At 46.6% G+C, this 21,429-nt stretch overlaps 1 protein-coding gene across 2 annotated transcripts in view; it reads left to right on the top strand.

The window, feature by feature from the left end:
• Positions 1-21,429, top strand: part of AVL9 (AVL9 cell migration associated) — a 425,217-nt gene that overhangs the window by 150,422 nt on the left and 253,366 nt on the right. For both annotated transcript variants that reach the window (XM_085607507.1, XM_085607508.1), the window contains exon 2: positions 20,132-20,252. In XM_085607507.1, coding sequence (XP_085463633.1) covers positions 20,132-20,252 — 121 coding nt within the window. The remainder of the gene's footprint in view (positions 1-20,131; positions 20,253-21,429) is intronic.

Here is a 21,429-nt window from a genome sequence, read left to right as displayed (position 1 = left end):
AAAGATACTAGGGAGCATTGTTCTCTTCCAGGACATGTAAAGAGACTTGTTCGATGCAAGCAAAGATATACAAGTACCACTCACCCCCAAACACGAAACAGGGGAAAATCAAATGCAAGGTGTAATCTACCCATTTGTTGAAACTCCACTCGTTACCAAACACTGGACAGGGAATTCATTTACAATGACCAGTATCTGGCTGTCAGTGCCCTAAAATCTCTGCCATGCAAGGCGATGTCCGTACTAAACAGACATGTATTTGTTCTGAAACCACAAGGACACGCTGTCCACATGTACCCAAGCTACCTTCATGTGCGTGTGCATGCGTGCCTATTTAGTTTAAAGTGCACTCAGTGACAGCCTACGTGGCTCGAGGGTGCTGGATTGTACATTTAAATTATTTTGCCCAATGAATGTACGAACATTTTTCACATGATTTTAAAATACTTTTGAAAAACGTAAGTTACACTTACTTAATACTATGGAGGCACGTGAAGATTAATAATGCTGCTTGTTTCTCCTGTGTCAGTCTCTGACTGACTGGAGGGCGCACTGCGCACTATGCTGCGGTGCTGGTGGGCAAACTTGGGAAGGGGACGCAGATCATTGGTCTGACTAGCGCCCTAAACTATCACTGTCATTGGCGCTCCCGGATCGTTTCCGGCACTGCGTGCACTGCCTCCATAAGGTGGGTGGCGGCGCCCAAAGTGTGGTACATACGCACACTACTAAATCCAACAGTGACCTAATGACCGCCATTGGTGCCTTTTCCCTGCACAGAGGTCAGAGTGCATAGACTGTCACGGTGGCCTGTAGTGTTCAGTGCGGGGTGGTGGTCTAGTCCACCGCCGAACAGAGCCGCAACGTACACACAGGCGCATGACGTAATGCGCCGGGATAAATAAAGAAGGCGAGGCCCGGCAGCGGTAGTCGGGACCGCGTTGAGAATCCTAACGCCTGTGTCGCTCCTTTAATTAGCGTTCGCAGTGCGCACGCGGCACCCGCCAGCTGAGAGTCTTCACACTGGCGACGAAGGCGGTAACATTCACACGCTATCGCGGAGTGAAGCATGGCTACAAGGCCCCCCACAGAGGTGTTGCTGTGCCTGCAAGTGGTACAGGGTTCTGCTACCCTGCCTCCACCTGCCTCCTGGGGCCGGCCCTGAGGTTCTGCCACCCCCACTTCGCTCCACCTGTGCCTGCCCAGCCTAAGGGACACCCCTGCCAAGTGGCTACTCCGCCCCAGCTGCCCCCTGCTGGACGTCCACAGCCTGCACTGACAGGTATTGCCTGAGAGGTCTGGCCTGCGCGCTATCCGGTCACATCTGCCCTCGGTCAGGCGGCTGCCGTTTCTGCTGTGGTGTGGCAGTGCTCGTGCCGTGAGGTGTACCCCAGCAACGTCCTAATGGCGGCGATCCCGGCGATCGAACCATTTGTGGTAGATGGCGCACCCTGGTCGCTCGCCCTGAAATAGAAGGACTGGACGGGATGCCTTCAGTTCTACTTCGAAGGGGCAGGCATCGCCTGCGAACGGCACAGAGCTCTACTCCTACACCTAGGAGGTAAGGACATTCATCGCATCTACAAGACCATAGTGGAGGCCACGCCCAAGACGTATGTGACGTTGAATGCCCTAAATGCACACTTCGAGCTTATGGCGAACAAGGACTATTAGCGAGTCATCTTCCTCCAAGCTAAACAAGAAGCGGGGGAAGCGTTAGGCACATTCCATGGTCGCCTGAAGGAACTGGGGGGCACGTGTGGTTTCCAGGATGCACAAGAACAAATCCGAACCCAAATCATCCAAGGCTGCTATTCCTCGAAGTTAAGAGAAATCATCCTCCAGGAGTCCGGCAAATTGTTAGCTGACATTTTCACGCTGGGAAGATCGAAGGAGTGGTCAAAGGCCCGGGCATCGCACATGGAAGCTGCACTCCATCGCCCCATAAAAGTCGAGCAGGCGAACGTGGTGAAAGCCAAATCCACTCAATACCCTGGCAAACGCACACAAGACAAAGTAAAGGAATGTGGATATTGCGGAGGCATGCCCCACCGCATGCAGGACTGCCCAGCGAAAGGAAAGAAGTGTACTGCCTGCGGCAAGGTAAACCACTTTGCGGCCGTATGCAGGTCATCGAAGCCACAGAAGGAAACAGCCCAAGTGGTAGGGGAATCACCTGACAGTGAGGACATGGATGATGACACGGGAGACTATCCTGTCCACTACGTACTCGCAGTAGACCACCCGCCGAAGAAAAGGCGCAAACTTCCGAGATGCCGCATAAGGATCCACGACCAAGAAGTGCGAGCCACGATAGACATCGGTGCGTCCATAGAGCTAATGGCCGCCAACGTGTACAGGAGCCTCAATCCATGCCCACAGCTAAGAGAAGCCAAAATCCGCGTGTTTGCGTATGGGCAGAAGACGCCCATACCACTAATGGGATGCTTCAAAACCGAACTTCGACACCAAGGTCTGAGCATCCCCACCATGGTATACGTGACCGAAGAGGGAAGCGGCATGCTGGTCAGTGGCTACGCAGTGGAAGAGCTGCGACTTGTATCCTTTGCCCTCGCCGTCCAAGAAGAAGAGTTGGCAGCCATCTTGGAAGAGTTTGACGACGTCTTCCAAGGGATAGGGTGCCTAAAGGGCAAAGATGTCTCCCTCCACATCGACCAATCAGTCCAACCGGTGGCGCTGAGACCCCGACGCATAGCTTTCCACTTAAGACAAAAAGTGGAAGAAAAACTAGAGGCGCTGGAACGGCAAGGCATTATAGAAAAGGTCAGCGGGCCCTCTCCCTGGGTATCTCCAATCGTAGTGGCCAGAAACCCGAAGCAACCAGGCCAAGTGCACATCTCCGTAGACATGCGCCTGCCAAACGCAGCCATCAAGAGGGAACGCCACTTAACCCCCACCATAGACGACATCATCAGTGAGTTAAATGGTGCTGTCTGGTTCTCGAAAATTGACTTACGATCAGGATACCACCAGTTGCCCCTACATCCCGAATCTAGATACATAACCACCTTCTCTACCCATGTAGGCCTGAGAAGATACAAAAGGCTGAACTTCGGGATTTCAAGTGCCACCGAGGTGTTTCAGAACACCATTAGAGAGGTCCTGAGCGGGCTCCCAGGATTCCTAAACGTCAGCGACAACCTCCTGGTCTATGCTACGTCACTAGAAGATCACCATAGAAGGCTTTGCGACGTGTTTCAACGGATCCGTAGCCTATGCAAGCCGGTCCCTGACGGACACCGAGCAGCGCTACTCGCAGATTGAAAGAGAGGCGATAGCCATCCATTGGGCCTGTCGGCACTTTCAGATCTACGTATATGGCCACCCATTAACAGTGTTGTGTGTCGATTTAGATACCGTATATAGGTTTCCCGATTTGTGTCCTTATATAGGCGCAATTCGCATTGCCCATATTTAGGCATAGAAATCCTACCCTTATTTAGGCATTATCCATGCTAACCAAATACAGGCATGGCCACCTACATCCGTTCATCTACGTCGCAACGAGTTCTTGGAAAACCAGACTCTTAAGCCTTTAGGACTTCCCCTTGCTTGGATACTGATTTCTCCAAGAACTCATTTATTATGCATGAACATCTATTCCTTAGTGGTTCATTCATGACGTTCCTATGCCCGACTTTTACGTCAATACTGGCATTCCTAAACACCTTCAAGTATAAATATACCTTCACTTACCATGGCAAACCACGGTTCGGCTGCCTACTTGCACGGCGCGGCTCGCCGCGGCAAGTTTGGAAGGAAGTCAAGTCCCCGCCTGAGGCACTGACCAGACGCTGTCATCCTCCTCGCAGAGAATCCAGCTCCAGTGTTCTTGACTCCCCTTGCGGGGTGTTAGAGATCGAGACACGGAAAGAGATTCCAACCTCACTCATTCTAAGGTATGGAGCGGACTAGAACCTAGAGGGACTTTTGGCAAATCTTGGCACTATAGCTAAAACTAGACTATAGACAAACAGCACCTACTTCTTACCTCGCACTACACTTAGATTAGGTACACTGGGGTAGAACTAGCTAGAAGCATCAGATGAGTATTAACATTTTAGCCTGTGTTATTTATGTATGTATTTTTATGAATATCTGTCATAGCTATAAACCATGCTATTGCAGCATTATTTTATCTTACTGCTAACGCTGTACATAGTTTACTTCGCATTCCGTCTTACAATTGTAGCAGTTCATATCTCTTGCACGAGAAATAAGACTGTTCAATAAACCCTTTTTATTGAAACGCCCATCTATCTATTTCTGTGTAACTCTGTAGAAACGAAGCATGCACGATTGACTGAGTGAAACTGTTATCTATTGTTTCCACGATTCTGAGATTGTTCCGATTCTAAGGGAAACAAAGTTGTCATGTTTATGCGGTTGTCAGAAACTAATTCCTTCTTGTTTATTCGGGAAGTTTCTAGTGACCTCTGAGTTAGCTGGCACACACAAGTAATTAAGTTTAATGTACTTGATAGAGACATACTGACCTCAGTCCTATGTCAAAGCTATAGTGTATATTATTCCAATGCGCAGGGCCTATCAGGAATATAGGAACTACACTACAACAGTGTCCACAGACCACAAGCCTCTCATTCCCCTCTTCCAAGGGTCTGCCTCGAAGACGCCCCACCCCCCTCCGAGGATAGAAAAATGGATACTCCAACCCCGCAGACTACCTCTCGAGACACCCGAGGGCAGCGATCGAAGCAGAGGAGGATGAGGCTGAGGAAACCGAGGAATACGTACGTCTCGTAGCAGAAGGATCCCGGCCGATGCCCATGATGATTGAAACGCTGGTCGAAGCCACGAGAAACGATGAGTGCCTGCAGCTGGCCATCGCAGCAGTTCAAGCAAATGACTGTCAACCCATCCAAACCAGCATGGCCAGGCGGACCGTCCCAGCGAAAGACATCTTGGAGTCCCTGATGAGAGTCAAGGAAGAGCTGTCCACCGACAGCAGCGGATGCCGTCTGAGGAGTCCAAGGCTAGTCATTCCATCGAGCCGAACACAGCAGGCAGTGGACCTTGCACACCAAGGGCACCAAGGCGTGGTAAAAACGAAATGTAGGCTAAGAGCAAATGTGTGGTTTCCCGGAATGGACCCGATGGTAGAACAGACCGTCAAAACGTGCCAATGGTGCCTAGTATCACCCCAGTTTGAATCCAGCCATATGCAAATCAGTCTTGACCCTGTGCCTCATGGGGAACAGTCCAGCCCGAACTGCCAAGCCAGGTCCTTCCTGGACTGGAAACAAGCATCCTAGGACCGGTTTCGGGGTTTCACCCCTCTTCAGCCAGGATAGCTGGATTCCAGTGGCATGGAGAGCACGGGACTCATGTCTGAGCATACCCGTCCCACTCGGGGTGACAAATGCAAAAACAGCAATTGATGGACAGAATGCAGTACAATGTCATACATTCACCCCAGTACAGAGATCTGGGCCTAAATCCATCGTTTTTTTGCTCACCATGCCATTCCAGTTTGAACCCAGCCATATGCAAATCAGTCTTGACCCTGTGCCTCATGGGAACAGTCCAGCCCGAACTGCCAAGCCAGGTCCTCCCTGGACTGGAAACAAGCATCCTAGGACCGGTTTCGGGGTTTCACCCCTCTTCAGCCTGGCTTGGCAGTTCGGGCTGAACTGTTCCCATGAGGCACAGGGTCAGACTGATTTGCATATGGCCATGTCTGAACTGGGGTGGCAGAGTGGGCTAAAGAACGGTGATGGATCAAACCCAGATCTGTTGACTGGGTGTGAGTGTTTGATTGGTTCTGATGCGCCGTCCATCACCACCCCCTTTTGTACCGCTATTGAAATAGACCCTCGATTATATCATGTGAGTCTAAAAAGCAAAATATTAGTTCTATGTAAACAGACTAAGCTTATATTTATCTACTAAGGGGTTAGTGGGTAGTCAAGAGGTGTTTGTTTTGTCCAACAATGCTTAATTTTCAGTTGATTGCATAGTCCTATTTTTGCATGTTATTTGTTCTTGGTGTGTCACTGTTTGCCTATTCGCAATAGACTTTGGACTATAGCTGTTACTTTGCAACCAGAGCAGCCTCGGCTTTCTCACGTATTGCCATAATTGAAGTTCAGATATCCAGTGACTGCATCTGAACTTTCAGGCCTTTGCAGTTGCTCACCTGTGTATTATCTGCAATTAATATTAAAACTGACACATCCGTCCAACTGACCACACACTTCCACATGCCTGAATCAGAGTCCAATCTGTGATGGAACGTTTTGAAAAGTCATATACGATTACTGAAAGGTGCTGTGATAGGATTTGTTGGGACAGGAAGTCTTCTGCATGGCTCTGTGTTAATCTCCTGGCAAATGGGAAGTTGCTGTAGGTTTTCTTGATTTTTACCTCAGTGAACATGGTAATCATGTGTCTACAGCTTACATAGATTAAGACTCTAGTGCTTGGTTCTGAGGTTGAGGAGGCATGCAGAGTACTCTCCTCTTTTAGAGTGGCTACTGCTTTCTCTACCTAGGCTGTTGTATAATAACAGTGGTGGCAGCATTAATCTATACTCTGGTTCATGTACCCATGTACCCTTTAGGAGAGTTTGCCTACCAGCTCCCTCCTGGCAAAGTCTGTGAAGTATCCCTTGCCTGGGTTCTTTTTGTCTCTATAATGTCTGGGATGCGTGTTTTGAGAGCCAGTGTGTTCACTGGATGAGGATGGAGAGCTATTGTGTTTACTGTGAGCCAAGCTGGTTCCTGTTCCACTGGAAATTTCGGCTCTCCATATCCAGCAATGGCCTTGTAAAAGCTTGGTGAGTCAGGGAAGGCATCAGCTCCTATCTGTACTTAGCCCAGGGTCCCACAGCTGTGATGAACCCCTCCTTTTCTGCTTGGTGATTGCCAGGACCTTCAGATCTGCCATAAATGACCAATCCTCTCTGGAGATAGTTTAGACAGATACCAAGAGATAGTGAAGGAGATCAGCAGGCCTTCGTCATAAACTGCTCACACAATAAACATGCAGGAAATATGTCCCAGGAGTGGAGGGAACACGAGATTCAAAAGTAGCAGATTTGGATCAGCCGGTCTATAAGTGAATGGTAAAAGTCTGGACTCGTGGCTCAGCTGTTTTTTCAATGCAGTCATTTTCTGACCAGCCAGGCCTAGAGTTGTGGGTGTAAAATGAGATCCAGGAGTGTAATCCAGAAGTTAAATTGCTATTCCCCCTGGCATGCTCGGTAACAGGGTCTGGACTTGAAAAGCTGTCTCTGTGACTGATTTCCTGTGAAAGCAATTTCCCAGTTCAATAAAGGAGCTGGGCGTCAACTGAACATGGGGCAACCCAGCAGAGAACACGCTATCTGTAAGGCTTCTGGAGGTGGTTGGAGCTTTGGAGCACACTGCAACCAAAGACAGCTGCTCAAGATCAGGAAACTTGCTGCACATTGTTGTAGCGTTACTTGGCCCATGGACATTTAAAAAATATTTTTAATGAGCTCTCTTAGTTTTCTCACTCTTGTCTCCTGCCAAAATCTCATACCACTCTCTTGGTCCTCCGATAGTTCTTGTTGGTGCCGGTACGGGATGGATTTAAAGGGTTCCAACAATCATCCAATGAGGACCAGGAATGGGATAGCTGAACCACAAGCTAGAAATCAGACTCCAGTATATTATTCTCAGAGCAATGCTACAGGGGTGGTAAAAGATATTCACAGCAAGCTCAAATCTCCTGGAGAAACCGAGGCGGGCCAACATCATACACTCTAAGATCTCTGTTCAAGCAATGCAGAATAACAACATTATTATTTGATGTTCTGAGATCTCTCTAACATGTTCTCCTCTGGTCATTAGACCCAAATTAGGAATGCACATTCAATTGAAGAGAAACAATCATGATAACTGAGTCAAGGTGAACAAGTTCATCAATAAATCAGGCTATAGACAACTAGGTTAAATTCTAATAAGACATTTGAAATAAGATACCAATGTTCAAGAGTTCAGGAAGGGAAATGAAGTATGCCAGTTCAAACAATCTCCCAAAAAAGCAAGAGACCACTATGCACATGCTGCATATGTGTCAGTTCAGGAAAGAAGCCAGGTATGTCCGCATTTGGGCAAGTTGAGTTTGCCTACAGGAAAGATCTGCAAAGAATTCCGTAAGTCAGGAAATAGTGAGCATGCCATCCATCACCATACAGCTTCAACAGCTGCTTGTCCTTCCCTTGCCAACCATTAAATCAAGCAATATTATATTCTTAAAGTTCCTGGTGTGACACCTTCTGGAATCACCTCATTTGGTCAGACCACTCAGTCCATTGGTCAGTTTGTATAGAATGGGTGTCAGGTGACGTAAAGAAGCCACAAAATGTGGAGAAATAGGTGGGACTATTATGTAGCCCTTCAGCAATCCAGTATGTGAAACATTGGAACAATGCTCCTTTATCAAAAACACATAGGACAGTTCAAGAGGATAGTATCTTAGTCAGCTGTTTAGGATTGTATCAGGAAAATATAGCAAAGTATATTGTATAGTACATGAGAACTCGGGAAAGAAAACACAGTTTCATATTATTTTATTATACTGAGGAATTCTTTCACGAGCAATAGATTCAGCAAGTCAAGAATTAATACATCAAATTGTTCTAATATAACGTGAAATATATATAATTATTAAGTATAAATTCATAAGAAATATAAAGATGTCATGATTCTAGTATGACTTTGATTCACTTAAAATCATTTTTTATTGATTACAAATAACATGTGTCAGTATGATATATTTCTGCCTTTCAAATGTATTAATGTGCAAATATATTTTAAAATACATTTTTGGTCATTTGTTATGGATGCATAATATTAGTACATATTCGAAATACAATCTGTTAAAGTTTCATATTTTTTTTTTTTTTTTTTTTTTTTTTTTTGAAAACCTTTATTGACATTTCAAGCACTTACACATATGGGCCTACAACCCCCGGGGCCGGCCGCTAAACAGTCAGAATAACAGAAAGCAGGTCTATCACAGTCAGTACCTCGGGGAGCAAAATCTCGACACTAGCATACTCTCAGTCTCTGAACAGCCCAGGTAGGAGACCAGGATAATAAAGGTTTACATTTTATAATAGAAAAGGATGGAAGGATCAGGTGCCAAACAGTTTCCCAACAGCGAAAAATGGCAGGCAGAACGATGAACGTAAACAATACACAGCAGTCTATCTAAGCAATGGTGCTGAAACAGTAAGTTCAGGATGTGGAGGAATGACACGGCCATTTGCGCCTGCAACCCCCTGCCCCAAGACCCAGGAAACTCCACGGAAATTATGGCACTCCGGAAACAGCAGTGATTAACAACAAAGGAGTACTACCATGCTGATCCCAGAAAAAGACAAAGAAGAGTAAGAGAAGAAAAGGAGGCCATAGAAAAAGGAGGTGAAAGACTAAAGGATCCCCCCCCCCAACCCTCCACCCTGCACCTCTGCAGATGAGTACGGCCCCCCCCCCCCAGCAGTGTGCCTGTCGCCCCGGAACCAGACCCGAAATATAGAAGAACAGAGAAAAGAAGTAGGAAAGGAACCCCCACCAGACGGGGGGGTAGAGAGAGTATTAATAAACTGGAGGAGGGCCTGCAAAACACGCCCCCGGCTTCTCCCTCCCGCACCACACGGTTTCCCATAAGGCATACAATAAAGAACACAAAATCGACCCTGTCAAAGAGGAGTAAGGAGCATTACGCACTTGGTACACTAACAATTATGCCATGAGAGCACACAACTCCCGAGCCCGCCCGCCTAGTAGGTGACCACCTCGAAAGGGTCAGCATCATCCTTGGCCACTCTTTGCAAACCCACCCATGCATACCCCTCGTCCCAGTGCCATGTCCAATGTTACCAGGAAGAGAAGTGTCCAATAAAACTCAGGAAGCGACACACACAGGTAGGGTAGAGGGCTCTGAAGATCGACACAGTCAGCTCTAGGGAGGATCGCCTTTCCCGATGCCGAGCCCGGATTTACACTGCACACCAGGCCCAGGAAGGCGGAATCAGCCAGGGCGGGCGACCGTTGCTTGGACGTTGCCTGGGTCGTCGGAGACCGCGCACGGGACAAGGCCACCACCCCCCGCTCAGGTCCGAAACCTCCGGAACAGACCAAATCCACAGCCAGCTGCTCGCACGTTAATATACTGTCCGGAGAGTCCAGGTGTGCACTATTCACAGGGGCGGCCACGACACTGTCCCCCCGTGCGCGGCGTGAGAAGTCCCAGTGTACCTGGGGATAGGCAAACGGCAACTGTTCCGACGCTGATGTCACTCCATCGAGCTTGCTCCCCAACACCCAGGCTCCGTGAATCAGGGTGGAGTGAAGGGCACCGAGAGCCTCGAGAAGGTCACCGTACCCCAGTATAGCTCCCGGCGCTCGCTCCGCTACGCTCCTCAGAGTCACACCCTCCCAATCCTGCTGCAACCCAGTGTACAGGATGGTGGACTCTGGCATACCAAAATGGCCGCTGGGTAGGTCCATCCCAGATCGGGACCGGGGCTCAGACACAAGCGCCTCGGGTTCCATGGCACTGGCAACTGGGTTCCAAGGGCAGGCAAGCAATGTGTCCGGTGTGTGGTCACGGGCCACAGTCGTCCCCACCACGGACCAGCGCCCGCGAAAATCCGGGAGCAGCCCGCAAGAATCGGGACAAGTTACGGGCGGCGTCCGGGCAGCTCACCGGCGAAGGCTGAAGCAATCACCGGAGAGTCCTGTAGTTGCCACCTCAGGCACGCACTCGTTCAGCTACGCTTAGTGGTAGGAGCGACCACGGCGAAGCGCAGTCCGACATTCGCACCACTCCGGCAGTCCGACCCCACCCAGTCACCAAAGGCCGTTGTTGTTGCACTGCCGCCCGGCCACGGCGTTCACTCGAGATCCTGGCTCCGGGGCTGCACAGGCCGCAAACTTCAGACGGACATTTCTCCGGCGGTACCGCTGCCAGAAACTTCGGGGTCACATGGCCGGTTGCCGCTCGCGTTCACCAACACGGGTAGATAGCGCAGGCTAAGGATCTCGTGCAGGATATCTGTGCGGGGTGCGGAGGTTCACGGAGCCGGGAGCCTACGCTGCCGTCCCGGTCGCCATCTTGGCTCCTCCCCCATAAATGCATTCTTAATTATGAATTTGTGATACCTACTTTTCTTTTGTCATTTCAGTGCACACATTTACACACATATATGGTAGATTTTAGTCAGATTCATCATAATAATTTGTAAAATTCACATTAGTTGTTCACACATAAATGATAATAAAGAATGATTAGAGAGAAACTCCATAACATGAGTTCACCATTTACACATTTCTAGTACACGTTAATGAAATAAAGTTCTTTGTCCATTAGAAAATCACATTCTATATTATTTATACGAATAATACCATCTAAGCTACATTTTTTTCTGCTTACTTTTACGATGCAGTAACTAAATTCTCTTGTTCTGTCATGTTTTCTAAAACGTGTAGTTGGTACACGTTTATTATTTTTTCTCAGAAAGTGTCATATTTGGCTATCTAAATGTCACTAAGGTTTAAATGTAGTTTCCTCTCTATCAACTTTAACGTCAAGGCAGACAGGGAAAGCACCATATTGCTGCTGCTGAAGGTGACGCTGCTTCATACCTCGCCCCTTCTCTGTGCTGTGGAAACCTGTGGGTGTTTCCAATTACCATCTGTACCAAGAGGAATAGCGCCCTGTTGAATAACTTGCCATTTGAATCCTTGGTCCCCGTCCCAAGACGTGCATAGTCTCTAGCTTTGTCCTTGCTCATCTTGCACTAGTAGCAAGCAGTGCCATTTTTATGGGTGCCTCGCTATTAGAAACAATAGACTGCTGGCCCAGGAAGCAACAATGATTCTCTTATCGATTGTTGCTAAAGCATTTCATTCGCTGGAATAGTCTTCTCTAGTGGCAATTCTAAACAAAAATGAGATTCAGACCTGAATACCTATCATGGATATGACTCTTGTACAAGTAGCCATTGACCAGAGTAAAAGTAAATGTTCTGCGGTCAAGAAAGTTTGAACTAAACACAGGAACGAGACTGGGATGCCCTTTCTCAACTATGCTTTTTGCATTGACTCTGTCTGTTGACTTGTTCAGCTAGGGGAGATTGATTGGTAAAAGTTCTGCAGTAAGGAGGAGATTGGAAGAAGACAATATCACTATGTGCTGATGCTATTATTTTATATATAGCGGACCCAAAACTGACCACAGAATAACTGGCTCAGATCCTCCAGATATATTACATATACTCCTGGCTCAGTATTAATACAGTATTAATTGTGGTAAATCTATTATAGATTCACTGTTGTAGTGATCACCTAATCCTCAATTTAAAATCTATGTAAGATACCACATAATAGCTATCAAAACTTAGCTATCCATGTAACCTGCAACCCCAAAAAAATCTTAAATACAAATCATTACAACATCTGATAAAACTTCAAGAATGGAGTGTACTTCTTAACAATGGGTATCCTTGCTGATGGGTAGGGCAGTGCTTAACAAAATTATATTTCTTTCCAAATGTTTGTATACCCTACAAAATAATGCTGACAGTTTTTTTTCCCCGAAAGGTAAACACTAAACTCAGAGTGCTATTAAGAGATGGAAAAAAATAGAATTTGAACCATGACTCTGAGGTGGTGGGCTGGGTTTTCGCATTGACTGACGAATAGCAAACTGAATCAGACCTTGCTAACACAGAATTTGTTTCAGTATTTTGGGCTGAGACACTTTCTAAAGACACATGTAACTCCAGAGACAAAGATTCAAGCATTTAGTCCGTTAGAAAACAGAGTTATATGGGAGCCTCTGACCAAACATACCACCTCACTGAAACAAAAACCTTGATAAATAATGCATCAAACATACTGAGTAGACTTTGAGATGGATGGAACAGACTTTGGGGCTGTGGAGGACAGAGAGTGGGAAGAAGCAATGCAATACCCCAGAGAAGTTGTTCCATAAACGGAATCTGTGGCTAAGCTCTACTAGATTTGTTTTCACACCCATTGGTGACACTAGTAAACTTAGTTAAATGCACCAATGCTTAAATGGGAAAGACAGGTTTTTATAGCCATGCTGAACACCATCCAATACACAGTTGAAGTGGCATCAATGCTTTTGGGTTACTAACAGTCCCTAAATAGGGATCCAGGTACACTGTGGTGATTATAAACAAACCTTTTTCGATCTCTTCAATACCACACACACACAAACTGCGCTAAGAAAAAAACACTTTAAAAAGCATGTTTAGCGTCCATGTTCTAGGGATGCAGGGGTCAGAGCTTCTTCCCAGCCCGATCTGCCTGGTCTCGTCCAGCAGCCACTGCTTTTCCACTCCCATGGGGAGGCTTGCCGGCACTCTCTGGACCTCGGAGGTGTGCTCAGAGGACTCCGGGGGTGCTGGACCAGGGCGAGGATCTGCCATACTCTTCCGGCTCCAGCGCAGACGCCCGGCTCAAAATGGCAGCCCCGCTTTGGCCACTGAGGCTGCCATGCTTGCACATGCGGCGCCCCCTCTTCCGTGGATACTTTGTGTGGGCGCAGACCCAGGAGCCCTCCACATCTCACTTTACAGCCTACTGCAGCCGGTGCATTGGAGTCACATGGGTGTGACTTCTGTGCACATTTAGACTTACACCCCTGCCCTGTACATCAAGGCTGTCTTCACGAATCCTGTGGTGGTGTGCTTTGTGGGGTTAGTGCCTCTTTTCTTATTTCTGCTCAGGGGGGTCGTGGACTGTTCGGCCCCTGTCCCACTGTCTCATGAGCCTTTGAGCCCCAGTGTTGTGTTGCCTATAGGGGTGTGCTGAGTTAAGGGCAACGAGGCCCTGTGCTGTGAATCTATAGCAGGGTCAGTTCATACTGCTGTGACTGTTGAGGGGCACCTCCCGAGTGTCTGGAGACCTTCCATCCTTTGGGCACCCGCCTCAGTTCATTGCTTCTGGCCTTGTGTCCTTGTTGGATTGGGGTCTCGTATCCTTCATTTCGGTGCCCTGGTCTTCTGCAGATCTCTTCCCCCTTTGTGTCACTGGGGGAGTTGGTGACCTTTCCTGTGGCTCTACTAGTTGCGCTTTCTGGGAGCCCATGCACTGTCTTTGTGCCATTAAGGGGTGCACTCAGTGCTTTAGGGATAACGCAGCAGCTTGTGCCCCTCTGCCAAGGGATTAGGCAGGAGAAACGGCATACATGGACGACAAGTTTGATAAACTTCGGGCTGCTGTTGAGGCTACTGGCGACCGATTGAAGGTCTAAATGTACTTCCTTTCCCTTTAGCTGGGTCTTTTCTCCGAGGATACGCGTAAGGTTTCAGAAAGGCTTCCTGCCCTGGAGACCACGGTGCAGTCACGGACGCCAGAGGTTCAGTTAGTGGTCTTCATATCTCAGTTCTTGAGATGCAGACTCATTGCGTGGCCGTCTGCTGCGATGACCAGGAGGATCGGGCTAGTAGAAATAATGTTGCCATTGTGGGGCTACCCGAGCATGCTGAGGGGGACTTCCTGGTGGCTTCCCTTGAGACCTGGCTCCAGGAGGTTGTGGCCCCCAAAGGTCTCCAACTACTATGCTTTAGAACGTGCGCACAGGGTGCCGACGTGTGAGCATTGTCCTGTGGCTCAGCCTTGTCCTGGGGCTCAGCCGTGTCCTGTGATGGCCCACCTTCTACATTTCAGGGACCGGAATCTTCTCCTACAGCAGGCCCGTGCACATGGTCCATTGGTGGTGGACAATGCCAAAGTGTCTCTGTATTCTGTCTTTACTCTTCAGGTTCAAATTTAGAGGGCATCCTTCTTTGCAGTAAAGAAGAAGCTGTGCGATTTGGGGCTGCTGTACTCTGAGGATAGTGTATTTTTTCACAGATCCATCTGCAGCTTTGGACTGGATTGAACTTTATGGCACGGTGCGACCTGAGACGTCACGGCCTGGTGACACGGTCTTCTAAGTCGCAGTTGGCGCTGGATCAACCTGCCCACGTCGTTGTCCCTGAAGCCCAAAACCATGCTGTCACTGACCCCATTCTCTACTCTGGAGGTTCCTTTCTTGGTACTTTCTGTGTTTACCGGCTGTAACATTGGATATCGCACCACTGATGTCCAAAGCCACAAGCACATAGTTATTTCTCTGTTACCCTCACCTTAATTGATGTTTAAAATGGCAAAAGAGAGTGACAGATTCCGGAGATAAACCCCTGTAAGATGCCCCCTCAATAACATCAATGTTCATCAGTCGAGAGGCAGTTCTAGAAGCTGAGATCAGCAGTCCTCCGGTGCCTCGATCCCCACAACAGGAAAGAAATGCTTGAATGTTATTTCTTTTGTGTGCAATGTAAATAGGTGTAAGAGTGATGGAATCTCCGATGACTTGTACTAGTTTGTCTGGCAAATCCTTCAGAAGGGGTACTCTCTTTTACAGGAAGCGGTCTCCCACGATCCCTAGTACCTCTTTACCCACATGAAAATCCTGATCATTTTAACTAATGAGACACTGACTCACTTAGTAGAGCAATATCTGCAGGTTATGGGACAGGTAGGCACTTAATACACTGGCTGGCTGACTAACTGCAAACCCACACTGCACCTTCACATACATCCCTGCGTGCCCACTGTGAGGGTGACCTCATTGACCATGCATGGCCAGGGAGTGGGCTGCAATCCTGCATAGCCCCACTAATATACAGCGCAATACGAGGTTCCGCCTAATGCAGTTTTATATTACACACAGGGCCTACCTTACTCCCACCAAAATCAACCGCTATTTCCACTGTGCAGATAGTGCCTGCCCGATGTGTTCTGGTGGATGCAGACCTGCTCCATATGCTGTGGTCTTGCTCCTCTCTTCATACTCATTGCCAAGGTGTCACAATCCAGCTATCGGCTTGTACGGAACGCCCCGCATTACATGCTGGGCCTGTCCTCCAGGGCCAAGAAGACAAGCGCAACCTCCAGGTTTCTCGATTTGGGCTTCCTGTTGGCAAAACGCCTCATCACCCGAAGGTGGAAGTCCCCAGAGCACCCATCATGGATGCAGTCCTTCCTTGTGTGGGTGTGGGTGGAGAGTTTGGCGTTGCACAGCGAGGATGCTATGGGGAAAATGCTTTCGGGTAGCAAAAATACCCCATGGCCTCCAACTGGGGTGCCATGCTGACAGATCTCCAGACTCGGAAAACGGGGGCCGCGCAATGATTGGCTGTTACGCATACTGACTAGCGGTTCACCACATTGATCTGTCTTTCCTCCTGCCATGGGCCACTTAGGTTGTATTTCAACTTCCATATTTACTGGCGTAGTTAGATACTTCATTGGACAGTATGAGTTGGGGCGGGGAGGTGCTGGGATTTGAAGTTACGGGCACCCATTGTTCCCACTGTTTTGTTCTCATATAATGGAATCATTTCTCCTTTATTGCAAAGGTATGGGTAGCTGACCCCCTCATGGGATTCACGTGGACTGCTCAATGCTTTAACTTGCTAATTATTTTGCTGAACTTTATTAAGCAAGTGTAACCTGTGGTTTGTGCGATCAAGTGACTGCTTTACCCTCTGTACTTGTTGAAAGATGTAGTTGTCAATTCTGTATACCACTTATAAGATCTACTTTGGCTGTAATGGGACTACAGTCCCTCTTTTCTTCATTGAAAATGTAGTATACCGAATGCATAAAAACGTAATAAAAAGATTCAAACAAAAAAATGAAAATCCTGATCAATGAGGTATAGGTACTTTTATCCTGGCAGGGATGGCTGCACCATCTGAGAATTTACAGAGATGCACTTCAAAATATTCTACTAGATCTAGATTTCCACAGCATATTCATTAAGACAACAAATCTAGATTGTCTCTCATGCTGAAATCTCCCAGGCTGTAAGCTACAAGAATGGCCAGTGACACATCTCCATAATTAGCTGGTGCTAGTATAGTACCACTACCACTGGTTGGAGGCATTGCTAAAACAGTTATAGATCTAGCCTGATGCCTAACTTTGACCCCATTCTGGGAGGGAGTGTTGGTGACTATGGGTGGGGGAGTGTTGGGCTGGTCTTTACCTAGAGAGCCGAAGTTCGTGCTCCTCCATATCACGACAGAGGTGAATACCGATAGATATCAGACAGTACTTATGTGGCTGGGGTTGGTGGTGGGGAAAAGAGACATTGCTAGGGTTTGAAGCCTCCTCCACTAGAGAAACAGAAATTTGCGCTGGGCAGATGCATGTCATTAGAAATCACAATTCATACAGTTAGAGGATGTCCTCGCAAACATTATAAAATATAGGCTATTTAGGGCCAATACAGGGGCATCACCCTCCAAAGACCAGCAGATCCTTGACTGGTCCTAGATGAAGAACTTCAGGCTTACATCGCTGACTGGTGAACAGTGTGGGGGAGGGGGGGTGGGTGGAATTTGGGGAGGTGTAGCTATATGAACGGCCATGATGGATGCATCGAGTTGGGGTGGGTGGCTTCTTTGGTGTGGCTGGTTATTCTTCAGTACCTTATGTTTTTACGGTTGCTGATTGTTTTCTCTATGTACCACTTGTTGCATAAAGTGAAAAAACAAATAAAATGTCTTATAAACAAATGATAATCTGACATGAGAAAAGCAGTTCGGTGCACATTTTAAGTACCTTTTAGTGTTTATATAAACAAAAACACCCACCAAGTACCTCCTTTGGTTCCAAATCTTGGCTTGGTGCATCAGGAGGAACCTTAAACTTACAAATTTCTGGTTCGGCTGTAGGTAATATACACACTACAACTCATATCATTTACTAATTTCAGTTGCCTTCACTTCAAGCAGCATTTCATTCACATTCCTTTCCCTGCTCTGGGTGACTTCTTTGTACCTTCTTGGTTCCATCACCTTGGTTTCCCTATCATGCTACTCCTAGTAGTAACACTGATTCTTACTGGAGTACATTTACTTATATGCACAAATCTAAAGGATAGCATAGCAGATGACCAAACATTTTTTAGTGCTTTCTGAGGAAATAATACTTATGGCCCTTTTCATGTTTTAGGGAAGGTTAAGTGGTCTCATGGTTAATTGTGGAATCAGCGATTTATAATCATGGCCTTCATATTTCAGCAAATTGTGTAATCCAGAGTATATCCCTGTGTTTCTCTGCCTCATTTCCATTTCTGACAAAAAACTGGAACTTTTTGAAAGGGATTAACTGTCATTTGTAAGCACTATCTAAAACCCTTGACCTGCCCTCTTTTAAATGTACCGCTATAAAAAAAATGTTTCTCACTTTTACTGGTATCCTTTCAGTGTGGGAGACTCAAATCATGTTCTCAGCTTAGTACAAATAGGTTGTTTACTGCGTCCACAGCGTTTAGCTTGTTCTCTGTTCACGGAGCCAGTCAAATCCCAGAGCAATTCAAAGATATCCCAGTAGACCTTCTCCCGATGGCAGTTTATATTTTTATTCAATTTGCAGTGTCTCCTGTGTGACACTTCACTACCATACATAACCTGTGCAGCAACTCTATGCTTCTCTGATAACACATGTTTTTCCAGGACTTCACCTTGGTGTGGATGAAACATGTCAATTTCTAGAGTCTCTTTACTCAACGGCCAAAACCCTGCAAAGTATTAGAATGTTGACTCTTATGATTTCCTCCCCTAGTTATAGTGTCTGAGTCTCAAACTAAAAGAAGTGTAGATAATGTTCCTTTTCTTGACTATCAACGTTACATTTTAAAGGGGTCTGTACCTACCTTTTCCTGACACACATTTCACCAGGTAGCACCTTGTGGAATTTGTGCAGGGAAATTCTTCAAATTCCTAGTTTTGTTTTCGGAACAAAAGGTAAAAAAACACGTGGTATTACAGTCTTTTTGCCTTTTCCAAGCTGTGGAACTCAGAATGTGGAGGCAATACCACACCAGTTACACACTACAATCTGCAATATGTTAGGTTATGTTAGGTTATAGAGGGTTTTATACTGCGCTCAAATACTCAAGAGTGTCCTGGCGTGTACAGTTGCCAAAGCCCAATGGAGCTGAAAGTATGAGTCGTCTAGTTGAAGAGAAAAGTTTTAAGTTGTTTCTTAAAAAGTCTAAAGTGCTGAATATGCCGCAGTTTCATTGGGAGAGAGCTCCAAGCCTTAGCCGCTTTAACAGAAACGGACTGGCCTCCCAGCCGTGACCTGCGAAATCGAGGGATAATCATCAGACTTTGGGAGGCTGAGCTCAAAGATCTGCTGGGGACATAGGAGACAAACCGCTTCCTAATGTACATTTGGCCCAGTAATACTACTATTAACTGAGTGCAGCAATATTACCTCTCACAATAAGCCACTAATTACGAGCCCCTGTGTGTCAGTGGATATCTGAAGAAAAACGCCTTTTCTGGTATTTGCTTAAAAATCGCATGTATGCGACACAGATCAATTTATTGAATACAGAAACAACATCAATTGCTTTCATCTTTGTGTTGATTTATCCTTATAAAGTTAGCATATATAAGAACACCGTCTCTAAGTAAACTAGTGTTTGCATAAAAAACCATCAAAATATAATCATACTTTGAAAGTACACCAAGTGTAATTGTATGGAAACCATCCCCAATGAAAGTGTGGTGAGTAAGAGGGATGCAAATTAAAATGTAGACCTTGTGCTTATTTTTTAGGGGACCAATATGGAGCAGTCCATATGTGTCATAATCTGAATATTGCTTGGTCCTTGCTTTTGGTACATGTATTGATAGTTAAATGGGCCTTGATAGACCACCAGTGTATGAAGACACCTGTTCGAAGCACTGTGATCAAATGGAGGGGTGATAAGTATTTTTTTTAAAACAAATTTTATTGCGTCAAGTTGCACATATATTGCAGTGCTCTGTACCACAGAGGCAACTGCACAATCCAACAGTTCAATCATGGTGACTTTGACTTTTTATACAGAATATCAAAACATATACCAACAAGGGGTGAAAAGTATTTTAACCTCGCCATAAGCATTTATTTAGCTGAGGATTGGGCGGTGTGTATTACTGCATAGTACTGAGCCCCGTTTTGCTTCACTGCTCAACTCTGTCACTTGCCGTGTCATTATCATATCCTTAATTTGTTAACCTTTGCTTTTTCAGGTGGAATTTTCCTATCCTCCCATAATCCCAGAGGAGGGACACGATAGCCACAGCTTACCAGAGGAATGGAAGTACCTGCCTTTCCTTGCCCTGCCAGATGGAGCTCACAACTACCAAGAAGGTACTTTGTCCATTAAAAGCAAATCTGAGTAACGCAGGAGACGTTTCTTCACTGAGTGGCCTCACCATCATCACTTTCTTTTTGGGTGCATATTTTTAAATCGCCTTGTAATTAGTAAATCCTTTGTGTTCATTTTGACTTCATGCAGTCACCACAGCACATCTGTAATGGAGCATTTTTTATTGTCTTTTTTGAGAGGACAACCTACAGCTCACATGGCCAATGGAACAAGGAGTGTTTCCGACTCCTGCGGCAAAGCATCCTGGAGTTTGGCTCAAGGAAAAACTGTTCTTTGTTCACCAAATTACCATGGTGGTTAAAACACCAGCTCCTGTCTTATCATGATGTGAAGGCTTCTCCCCCTGCTTTAACTAAGTCACTGCATTGAACTGACCATGGCCTTGCTGTAGCTGACAAACGAATACTATTGTTTGTAGTGGCTAGCTCTCAGAATGGAATCTCTGGCACACCTGCCCAACCTGAGCAGATGTATTCAAATACCAACTTGAGCACCCCCTCCTTGCCATCTTCATTAGTCCGAAACTCTTCAGTCATTTGCCCTTCCCGCCATCCTTCCCACAAGTGACTACGTCCAATATCATTGTCATCGTACTCAACATTTTTAGAATTAGGTGCATGTGACTCTTCAAAGTAATTCTCCTGTAATTTGGAGCATCATGTGGCAATCCACAGAACTCAACCCACACCCAGAGGCCAGGATGTGAATCAAGGGGTTGTCACTCTTTTGGAACACAAACTTGTTGCCCCAAATGAAGAGTCCAAAATGATTGACTGCACATACACGTGCAAGACTATCTCGCATAATGGTAGCATACCGTCTTTCAGCTTTGTTGAGAGTTTGTGAGACATATCCTACTACCCAAACCTACCTACCGGCTAATGGGATAACACTTCTCCCTGCCTATACTCACTTGCATCATTAGCGATAATGCACACCTTGCAGAGGAAAAAAGGTCTCAAGGTGGGGGACATTGACTTCAACAAACTGAAGGCTTTTTCGTGATCACTGCCCCACATATACTCTGCCCATTTACATACGAGTTTGCTCAGCGGTTCCAAGATTGTGGTGAAACCTTGGACAGACTGAGTTTTACTCGCAAGGGCCATGAAAGGATAACAGTTTTTCGTTGTTGCAAGGTGGAGTTGCATTCTTGAT

The sequence above is a fragment of the Triturus cristatus genome, chromosome 5_2 (genome assembly GCF_964204655.1).
Source record: "Triturus cristatus chromosome 5_2, aTriCri1.1, whole genome shotgun sequence".
Lineage (NCBI taxonomy): Eukaryota > Metazoa > Chordata > Amphibia > Caudata > Salamandridae > Triturus > Triturus cristatus.
This window is presented reverse-complemented; position numbering and strand designations above follow the sequence as displayed.